Source organism: Hippocampus comes, unplaced genomic scaffold (assembly GCF_001891065.2).
Source record: "Hippocampus comes isolate QL1 unplaced genomic scaffold, H_comes_QL1_v1.1 scaffold104, whole genome shotgun sequence".
NCBI lineage: Eukaryota > Metazoa > Chordata > Actinopteri > Syngnathiformes > Syngnathidae > Hippocampus > Hippocampus comes.
Genome location: NW_017806072.1, coordinates 3,980,544 through 3,991,794, shown reverse-complemented (window position 1 = coordinate 3,991,794; position 11,251 = coordinate 3,980,544). Strand labels below are relative to the sequence as shown.

The window sequence follows — 11,251 nt, the reverse complement described above, 5'->3', positions numbered from 1 at the left end:
GAGAGGTACCAGCAGGCAAAAGAGAAGGCCCAAGACCTCATAGCAAAGTCCTCTGCTGTGAGCATAACAGCAGATATGTGGACCAGCATCAACACAGATGCATATCTGGCAGTCACCTGTCATTTCATTGATGAGCACACCTCTCTGCACTCAGCTGTGTTAGGTGTGCTCCATTTCCCTGACCACCATACAGCTGAGAACATGGCTTCCGTTCAATCGGCACTCATGGCACAATGGGGCATTTCCACCAAGGTAACTTGCCTTGTGACAGATGGTGCAGCCAACATGGCTGCATGTGCCAGAGACCTTCATCTGCGCCACACATATCTGATCGTGAAGAAGGCTCTGGCAGAAAACACTGAGCTGTCTGAGATCCGTCTTCAGTGTAGGCGGCTAGTTGGCTACTTCAAAAGCAGTACCACTGCAAAGGTGAATTCCTTTATTACACAGCAGTATTCAAATTAATGCAAAATGACTTGAATAATGTTTTGTTTCATATTTAATTTTTATAGACAAGGCTGACACAGGTGCAGGAGCAAATGATGCCTACAGAGCCTGTGCTGAAGCTCATTCAAGAGGTAAGTTGACATCCATAACTGCTTCCACTCCCCTTTCAAACAATAATGACCTTTTATTTTCAGGTGGAGACACGCTGGAACAGCACCTTCCACATGTTGCAACGGATGTACAACCTCAGGGAAGCCGTAGGAGCAGCCCTGGCAGGCCTCCACACTGACATTGCCCCACTCACATCCCATCAGTTGAGGCTCATTTCTGAGAGTCTGCAGGTGCTGTCCCCATTTAATGATGCCACCGTAGAGCTCTCAGAGGAGAAGAGAGTGTCTGGATCCAAGGTCATACCACTTCTGGCCATGCTGCACCACACCTTGGAGGATGACATAGGAACCATAAAAATGGAGGAGAGCAAAGCAATGGCTGAGGGCCTTAAAAAACAACTGAGGGACAAGCTCTACACCCTCCAAACCATGAGCATCATGTCACTGGCAACACTGCTGGATCCCAGGTTTGTATCGGTTGTCTGTTTTTCTCATCTGTCTACTCGCACCAACAAATGAGCAAGTGCCTCTTGATGAACAGTTCACAACTGCAATGAGTCTCATTGTCGTTCGCAGGTTCAAGAAGATAGGCTTCTTCAGCCCAAATAAAGCACAAGAGGCTGAGAGGAGGCTCACAGCTGAATGTGCGACAGTGATCCGGCACAGGGCATCCTCCTCCTCCTCCTCCTCCTCTTCCTCCAACCCATCATCTTCAACACAACCGGACACATCAGAAGCTTCCCAGCCTGTTGCGCACGGTAATATTCGATACATTCTAATGGTGTTAATTAAGCAATAGGAAATGAGCGGCAGTGCATTATTGTGGGATTCTTTTGCTCCCATCTCTACGATGGGCAGCCGGAACTGCCTGTTGGCTGTTTGTCTGTTGTGCCTGAGGTAACAAGCTGTGGTGGCGACTGGACCACACAGTCATGCAGAGGAGGACCCAGAATGAGACCGCAGATGCGACTGTGGAGGTCCACACTTACCTGGGCGAACCCAACATCAGCAGGATGTCAAACCCCCTGGACTACTGGGAGCTACACAAACATGTCTACCCAAACCTCTACAAATTAGCTATAACCTTTCTCTGTACCCCAGCCTCATCCGTCCCTTGTGAAAGACTATTTTCAAAAGCAGGAGAAATCCTATCGAAAAGAAGAAACCGTTTAAAGCCAAACACTTTGGAAATGCTTGTTTTCCTCAATAAAAATGAATGAAAGGTGTATCTTGTTCCTTGTTTATGTCAATGTCTAAAATAAAGCAATCATTCTTTCAAGTAACACACGCACATTCATTCACATCACAACTCCCTGCCCTTTTGACTCCATCAAATCCATGTTATTTTAATCACTGTGTCATGACATTTATTTTCCACATGATGGCGCAATAGAACAAATGGAGCCTCATGATGCTTTGGCCCAGGACCGACCCAGTTGGATGGAAAGCCTCATTGCTTCATGAGGCTTCAGCTTCCCATCACTACTATTTACGGTACATTAGGGTTGAGAGACAATCTGTAAACAGAGGAGGAATCTTTCACCACCACCTACCTTCGACATACTTATAATGCCACGCTTTTATCCTTTCCAAAGACACTCAATAATTTTGCCTCCTGCACATGACAAACAACATAGTGACTTTTGGCCTTGCGGTGCCGCAACACCCATTGTTACAACTGAATAGAATATAGATGAGGGTGAGGAGATTATCACCCGCAGAGTGACATGTACCATAACACTTCACACCCAGGTGTGGTACCGGCATTTTAAAGAAGTGGAAATGCTGTCCCTGTTTTGTTCGAATGGACGAACTGCTCCCTCTCACCTTAATGATTTTGTGTTTGAGAAATAAGACCCAGACGGTTTCCGGAGGAAGAAATAGAAGACAGCGCAGACACATCTGGCCAAAATAATGTTCTCATGGACCATGACTAAAATGTGCGTCCTGATCCAGCTGTTGTCAACTTGCCGTTAGACGAAAACACAATTCTCTGAGAGGAAATTCACTGGCCGAGACAACGGTTTGAGAACCTGACATTGAAGCAAAGGCTTAGCATTCGTCGTCTTGTGTCTTTGGATATAGTAAGTTCAATTGACATGACTAACATACATAAAATGAATGCATCTAATAGTTGCTTTATATTGAAAAGTGGTTACAAGTTGACTTTCTGAACTTGTACGAGTTACCCTGAACATGCAGCGTAAAGTCATAGTTATGAATATAAATTGATACAAAGTTGAAGCCTGAGCCCTTCCGGGCAGCTAAAATGGATGAATATGATTTATTTATAATGTCATGTCATTCAACGAAAAGTTCTCACAAGCTGTCATTTCACTTGAAGAAATAATCACTTTGGCTGAATCCGTACAACAGGCAAACCTAAGAGAAACAAGTGCTGATGAAATGGATAAAAAAGAAAAATACTCACAGCTTTCCGAACAAAGGTTGGTAAACATAACATTAAAAACATCACCCCAATTACTCCTAATTCATTGGAAGAAGAGGACAATATGGATCATTCAACTTCAATATGGTAGATAGTGGCTCTTATTAGTTATATCCAGAGGCGTCGCCAGACCTTCTTGGCTCGACCACGTGCCCCAGTAATAATGAGCCACAGGCACGGATTGGCCAGTACGGCCTGAGTGGGAAGAAAAATTCAATTCAATTAAATTGCGACGCAGCTGTGAATATGTTGCAGCATCCACCCGCAGTCTTTCCCTGCATTCATTGATTTGCAACCTGCTCGCGATGGACGCTTCCTTTCCCCTCACCAGCTCGAGAAAAAAAACCCTAAAACTGAAGATGAATATTTTGCGAACATTTGCGACCTTGAACAAAGCCTGACGGACTCTGAAGTGCACGCGCATATAGCTCGCTTCGCCAATGGTTGCAAATGTTCAGTGATATAGGGGCTTAAGAGTGCAACGGTGGGGTTGGGACAGTGTCAGTGTGAATGTGTGTGTGTGTGTGTGTGTATATGTGCATGTGTGTGTGTGTTAATGTATGTGATATTTCGTGGACCAGCAACCATCTGTTACATTCCTGTCATGGTGAAAACGTACATTTAGGGCATATACTGTCCGATACAGAATTTTTATTATTAAGAAATATATACGGCTTAGTACTAAATGCCACACGGACCCCTGGTTGCAGACCACTGTTGTAAGGGCCTTTGCCCCAGTAAAGCTTTATGCCAAGCAACATCCCTGGTTATTTCCACATCTCAACTTGAATCTGCCACACAATGTTATCAGATTTTGATCTTTCATGTTAAAATACAGCCGATACAATCCTTTCCAACATGCATAACGTACAGTTTGTAATGAGTTGACCAGTTGGACGCGCACAGCCTGTCTACGATACTACGTCAGGTTTAATCACTGGTTCAAGAACCACAAAACATGCCAGTGTTCCAGCATGCATTACATCAGCTTTCCAAACCTCTTCCTCAAAATTCAACGCAGAGTAATACACTGCCAAACACTTGCCACACCTCTTAAGGAGCTGGAAATCTACTGGATGCCAAATGGACTGAATGCACAATGTGACTCAATATTGGCATTAAACAATACGATCGCACAGTGCAGTGTGATGTTTTATGGTCGCTCTGCCTTGGACTATGTGTGCTGTAATTAAAAAAAAAAAAAAATAAAATCTGGAGTGCAGTCCTTGACAAAAAGAGTTTATTCTCGGCCTAACCTTGGCAAAAATATACTCCACAGCATTAGGCAGTTCCTAAATCTGCTGTCTAATTGGGCAATGCAGACCATGTTGGTGTCGTGATATATTGTGCGTCACTTCAGTTTTTGTCATGAGCTAATTTTCCAGAAACCGGGGGAACAAATGAGACAAGCTTACATTATAAGAGGGTAGGCATGTGACATCATGTATCTGGAAGTAGTTGTCTGGGTAATAGCAGAAAATTCGCTGCAGCATTAGCACTAAGCTAAAATCCATTGGCATAGATTGGAAGGCTTTGTTAGGCTCCATTTGCCATTTACATTCAATTCGGGATGACAAACGAGTAATGCTGAGAAAATACACTTGTACTGTGATTGCATTACGTGAGACAAAACGAAAATCTGGTGACAGTTGCTTCCCTCTTCACCACCATCGTTCCAAAACACGCAGGATGTCATAGGCTGCTGTATGACACGCTTTGACACACTGCAGCATATTCTGTCACTCAGTCTGACTGAAGGGTGTGTTCCAGTGGGAGGTTGAAGTCAGAATAGCCGACATTGTGAGGAAAAATGCAAACGAAAGCAAATTTCCATGGCTCCTGCTTGGCTGTACTAAAATGAACTCTCCCACCAAAATGGTGAACATAGTTTGTATAACAAATGTAGCTAAACAAACAAGTGTGTACACCCATGTTTTCAAGCTTCAGGCATTCATTGGTGATGCATCACGACAGTCAGCTTCTCAAACTTCTTCTCTTTCACTCTCTGTTTATCTCTCTCGCTCACTCAAATCCCCAATTTTATTCACACTGCTCTGCATAATGGATGATAGCACAAACTGTAGGTCCCCAAGGGTCTTTCATTATGTAAACCTGTTGCAAGAAGAGTCACAGCAGCAGTTTTTCAGCATCCATCAAACCAACAACCATGTATTAGAGTGGTGTGTGATGTATTGCCAGTTACACAGCAGTAAAGTCTGAATACAATTACTTTTAAAGGACAAGAACAAAAAGTGAAACCAGAAAGCCAGTGTGGAAACTACAAAGGGGGTATTGTCAGTATCACAGTAAGCACGTACACGTGTGCATGTACCACCATTGATTTGGGAAAGATTAAAATGCACATCGAGATGCAAGGCATTACATCTGCAAGAATTTCAAGGGTAATATATGTGAGACAATGAAGCTCTTACAGTATTTACGGATTTTGGAGATGAACAAAAACTAGGATGATATGTTTTATAAGTCTGTGGCCAGCACTAGCTTTGTATTTATGATCTTTTCACGGCAACCCTTTTGTGATACTAAACAAAAAGGTACTGGGATAGATACAGTTTAAAGAATTACACAAAAAACAAACAAACAAACAAAACAATTTCAACACAATTTTGTAGAGGGGCGGTGTTGAGGTGGGCGACATGACAATACAGTATACTGTATATCGTGAAGACGATTGTGTTACTTTTTTTTTGTTTGTTTGTTTATTGAACAAACAAACAAACATGTCTCTCTGTCATGTCACTTGTCTACTATCGTGTCGGTCATCATTTGTCACCAACAGCGAAATACCATTTGAGACCGAGAAAGTTTAATTTGACGGGCAAAAGCTTTCACTTACTGTTCTTTTGCCACGCAACTGCTACAAGGTGGCAGACAAAACAGCAACACTGTGAATTGAATAAAAATACAAAGGCACAATACGTAAGTTACCGTGCAAAAACTAGGGCACTGACATTGTAGAATGTGGTGCCTGTTTGCCAGCAGCTAGCCGCTAATCAAGTGCCCCATATTGGCAAGCGCTGTCGGACTTCTTGCTGGCAGTTTAAGAGATGAAAATGACTATGAACACGTTGATGCTAATAGCCTGACCCAGATGTAGCTCCTATAGTGATCATTTTATATATATATATATATATATATATACATATATATATATATATATGTATATATATATATATATATATATATATCCCGGCTTACTCTAATATGTGCTGTTTTTATCAGGGGAAATGGCTGCTGTAGTTCTGACGCCACTTCATCTCATAGCCCTAAGTCTCACTTACAAATGTTTTGAGAGAAGAAAACACAGTTTGCTGCTGTGCACAGTTCAAATTTAGGACAAAAAAAGTTGATCATCTAAAAATGAAAACCAATTGGTAAGTCATAATAAAGTTAAATGTGTTATTTTCTCTTGTACATTCGTAATTGCTCTTTAACCAAGCAAAAGTTTACAGTTCATCTGATCTAAATACTCAATTATTTGATCGCTTACAGTGGGATATCCGAATACCAAAATGTGAAAATGTGCAATTGCAGGTCACTTTTTGAAACAACCATTCACACTCCCATCCAGACCCTAATTTTGAGTGACGAACCCATGCTGCCTGAGACTGACTGCTCCTACCTAACAAACTCATGTGACACTCAAGCTCAGCGAATGCTGTTTTAGCCATTTACTTGAGGGATCTTTTTTTGGGGGTGGGGGAGGCTGACATTTCACACATTCAAACTACAGATAGGAAAGAATGCTAAAACCATCAAGTGTTTTTTTTTTTTTTTCTCAATTACTATGCCTTGGTAAAATGGCACGAAAGGCTTTGCTTTCTGGAGAAAGCTTGGGGATTTGCCACCCGGAACTCCGTGTGACGTAATGGTGAAAACTCCTGTCTTGCAAAACCCCATTAAAAACTGAGAAAAAAAACAATCGCCTACAAATCTACAATGGCTCACAGTGATTCAGTGTACACTTAAACTCAATGATCCTTTCAGTGTTCCAGAGTCACACGTACTCGTGGCTTATCAAGCCTTAGCAAACTCAATATGCACGACTTTGATTTGAAGAACGGCAAGAGTTAAGTGCTCCTGCCGCCGTTACTTACCACTCGCATTCTTCCCACAGATGAGGTGTTGCCAGTGCTGCAATGACCCCCAAAGCTCAGCATCACTCCCGACGGCCTGCTCCAGGCTCTCCACGCTCAACTTGGGCATACTGTTGTCCCGCTCCAGCAGCGCACTGCGGAGCACTCGCTCGTGTATCTCGCGGAAGAGGCTCTCCATGCACGCCGCCAGATATATGGCAGCGTGTTCGTGGATCCTGACCGCGAGCCTGCTATCGACCATCCACCTGAAGAATTTCCCCACGTTAAAGACTAGCCCGCAGCGCACGGACTTGCCGCGGCCGAACTTGTCCTCCTCCGTGCTCATGTTGTACAAGGACAAGGCGCTGAGGGCGGCGCCGATGCAGTTCGTGGAGACGACCCACGACAGAACCATCTTTATGGCACTTTGGATCTCGTATTTGGTGCATTTGGCGTAGCGCAAACTCAAGCGCTGCGCCTCCTTGGCGACCCTAACGAGGGCCCGGCTGGCCAGCGCCGAGAGTCGGAGCAGGACGTCCTGCGGTGGGCTCGGCACGCTCATTCCCTCGTCCCTCTGCAGGGCTCTCGCCACCTCCCCGAGGCTCCACGGCACATCCTCAAGCTCGGGTAGTTTAGCGCACTGGCCGGTGCACTCCAGGATCTCGGCGTCTTCGACCAGGACCGTGTTGACAGTGTCCAGGCTGTTGTTTCGACTGTGCATGGAGTCCGTTAGTTGCCAGCAGTTCCCCCCATGTACCTCCGAGCAGCACAGCGACGCACTGGAAGACCTGAAGGAGTCGGCGGCTCCACCATAACCCGAGTCTAGAGTCAAATCCTCCAGGGTCCTCGCTGTTGTTGCTGACTTGCTACTCCTTGCCATAATTGTGCTTCATAGCGAAAAGGAAAAGTGGAGAAAATCGACGAGTGTACATAGGCGCGCGCCATGCACATGAAATGAAATTGTGGACGGTTGGAGTATGTCCAATGATTTAATACAAAGTTAAAAGTGTAAGAGCTCAGTGCACCAGCCGTCAAACGGTTTGACCAGCGCAGTGCCTGACAGTTGGGGGCGGGAACAAGGCGCCAAGCTGACAGCCAATCGACACGCGATGTTAAGCAAGACCTCTTTCTGATTGGATGAATCGTAGATGTGAATAGAAAGTCACTAATAAGGCTAGTCGTGAGGCTTATTAATAAAAATGCGCTGTAAACAACATTGATTTCCCTGTCTTACACGTCCCAGTCGCAAGTGAATGTGGGTAGAAACGCATTTGCACTGAAATATGCAAGATTGCCAAATTATAATGAGGCTGAAACACATTTCCATCAATGGCTTCGAATTAATTGTATTTATTTTCATTTAACACTAATAGGTAATCTGGCGGAGATAGATCAAGCCTTTTAAAATAGACTTTTTCTGGTCCGTGCCTGCTGGTAACATGATTCATGACCATTAATAATATATTACAGGCACAATGTATCATTGTGTCTGTGTGTGGATGTGCAGGTAACCTACTGAGACGATCTGAAGTATCTCCAAGGTCAAGCACAGGATTACTTTCTTTCAGGTTCTAATCTTTATGCTTTGTTTTGTAACATGTATAGACTCTGTATGACTCACGTTGTATATTTATATTTATAACGAGCATGCATAATGTCCATACTTCATTATCAATTGTTTTGTTATCTTCATTATGATTTGGAGTTTTTGTTTTTAGAATATATACCTCACAACTGATTTTGTAAATTAAAACGTGCATTATTTTAGTTCAATGAAGAAAACATTACTTTAGGTTTTAAAAAAAATACCTGGAAGGAAATATAAATTAATGATAAATGAGTATGTCATAAATTGCAGTATTGCGTCTGCAGCAAGATCCACTATAAAGGGACGGAATAAAAATCTTTCTGGAGCAACAGTGACCTCCAGAGTCACAGAGTGGTAATTCATTTGAGTAGTGAGGTCATTGTTTTAGTTTGGTGTACAGTAATCCCTCGCTATAACGCAGTTCACCTTCCGCGGCTTCGGTGTTTCACGGATTTTTTAGTGCAGTTTTTTTAATGCTTTTTTTAAAACAATCAATTGTGTTCTGCATCCTGATTGGCTAAGGGACTGACCAACGTGAACAGTCTCTGCACCTCATCTCTGTACACCTTGCCAGATTTACCTTTGCAAATTTTTGGACTTTGGTTTTATTGTATCAGTGGCAGATGCTGGTCTATCAAGGAGGGGAAGCTCAATTTCGGCCTACATCATAAAATGTGTCTTTTTATTTATACGTTAATTATACTCTCTGTTCCTTTTCAAAAAAATGAAAAGGATGCCTTCACCATAAGATCGGTGATTGGCTCATTTGGCTGTCAATCAAAATGAGATTCAGCCTCAGACAGATCATCCAATCATCATGCAGAAAAGCTGAGCTTCTGCCCACTGTCCATAGACTCGCAGAGACGCTGAGCGTCCAATGGGCGGGACAAAACCAGCATTTATCCAATGACTCGTCTCATTTTAAAGCATTGGGACCACCTACACTGAACTCTCAAGACGCCCAGCGTCCGCACACTTTAAAGCACAGTGAAGCTGCGGGAATGAATGAGAAGAGAGTCGCGTCGTAACCAGTAATAAGAAGCTGATTCGGAACAAAAGTTGAGCGCGTTGTAGCGCATATTTAGTCAATGACATGTCCGCACAATTGTCCGTACACACATATTTGATCACACACTTTTTGACATTTTAGGGGAAGCTGAGCTTCCCTTGCAGTCTTAGAGCAATCGCCTCTGCATTGCATACGTAGTTCAGTATTGTATCTTCTTCTTCTCCTTTCGGCACATCCCTATTCAGGGGTCGCCACAGCGAGTCAGTAATTTCCATCCGCCCCTGTAAACCGTCCTACCAACTCGCATGGTCGTCTTGGCAAAAGTTTTACGCCGGATGCCATTCCTGACGCAACCCTCCCCATTTCTCCGGGCTTGGGACCGGCACTGGGGAACAGTGCACCCCCAGGGAGGGCACTGCCCCCCAGCGGCTGGGTTGTAGTTCAGTATTGTATAATAACTGTAAAAAATAAAGCTGACTATCAAGAACCAAGTACTTTATTGTCAAATGTGCTGTACAGCACATTTGAAATTTCGTCCCTCTCGCATTTTTTTGCTTTTTTTTTAATAAATCCTACTTCACGGATTTCACTTATCACTGGTTCTTTTTGAAACGTAACCCCCGCGATAAACGAGGGATTACTGTATACCTTCTCAGTTTAGTTTGGATTCGACTTCGGTCTGTAATAACTTGCTTGTACATTTAGTATAAAAACTGCAATATGGCATGTGAATAATGACTTGATTTCACGCAAGTGTACGGATACACAATAATACGAAGCAACATTTAATTCAATGATATTTATCTGTAACTCAGATCAGGAAAGCAGACCAGGAGAAACATATTCATGCTTTGATCTCCGGTAGACTTGATTATTGTAACAGTCTTCTAACTGGAGTCCCTCAAAACAGCATCAAACAGCTGCAACTCCTTATCAGAACGCTACAGCTTGGGTTCTGACCAGAACAAATAGAATATATTACTCCTGTCCCAAAGGATTTACACTGGATCCCAATCAGCTACAGTACAGTACAATAGATTTTAAAATTCTGCTATTGGTCTATCATTTACTGAATGGTTTGGGTCTGTGTACATTAAAGAAATGATGGTTGAATATATCGGGCTCTGAGATCTGCAGTCTTGGGTTTTCGTGCAGCCCAGGGTTCAAAGTAAACATGTTGAAGCTGCATTTAGCTGTTGTGTTGCACAAAAATGGAATGAACTATCAATTGATGTCACCCTGAGTGTGTATCCTTTTAACTCCAGGTTAAAAACGTTGCTTTAATTGAGGTCTTTGATTTTTTTTACTTCATGTAATTTTAAAAACCTACTTTTCTGTATTTGTTTTACTTTTAAATGTTTTTAAAGTTTTCTGTTAATGTGTTTAAATATTGTAAATGTACATTCATTTGGGTAAGCTACTTTTGTTTCCTCCGCTTTGCTTGCTTCTGAAATTTCCTTAACTGTTGTGTCTGTGCTTGAGTGACGCACATTGAGTTCCCTTGGGTATGACGTGCTATTTACGATACAATACTGTTGAGGAGGACTTTTC

The 11,251-nt window shown here is 43.0% G+C and overlaps 1 protein-coding gene across 2 annotated transcripts in view; it reads right to left on the bottom strand.

The window, feature by feature from the left end:
* Positions 1-8,655, bottom strand: part of btbd11b (BTB (POZ) domain containing 11b) — a 90,683-nt gene extending 82,028 nt beyond the window's left edge. The window contains exon 1 of one of the 2 annotated variants that reach the window (XM_019894232.1): positions 7,125-8,655. In XM_019894232.1, coding sequence (XP_019749791.1) covers positions 7,125-7,983 — 859 coding nt within the window. In that variant the 5' untranslated portion in view covers positions 7,984-8,655. The remainder of the gene's footprint in view (positions 1-7,124) is intronic. The other variant, XM_019894230.1, reaches the window with a different exon arrangement.
* Between the last annotated feature and the right edge of the window lie 2,596 nt (positions 8,656-11,251).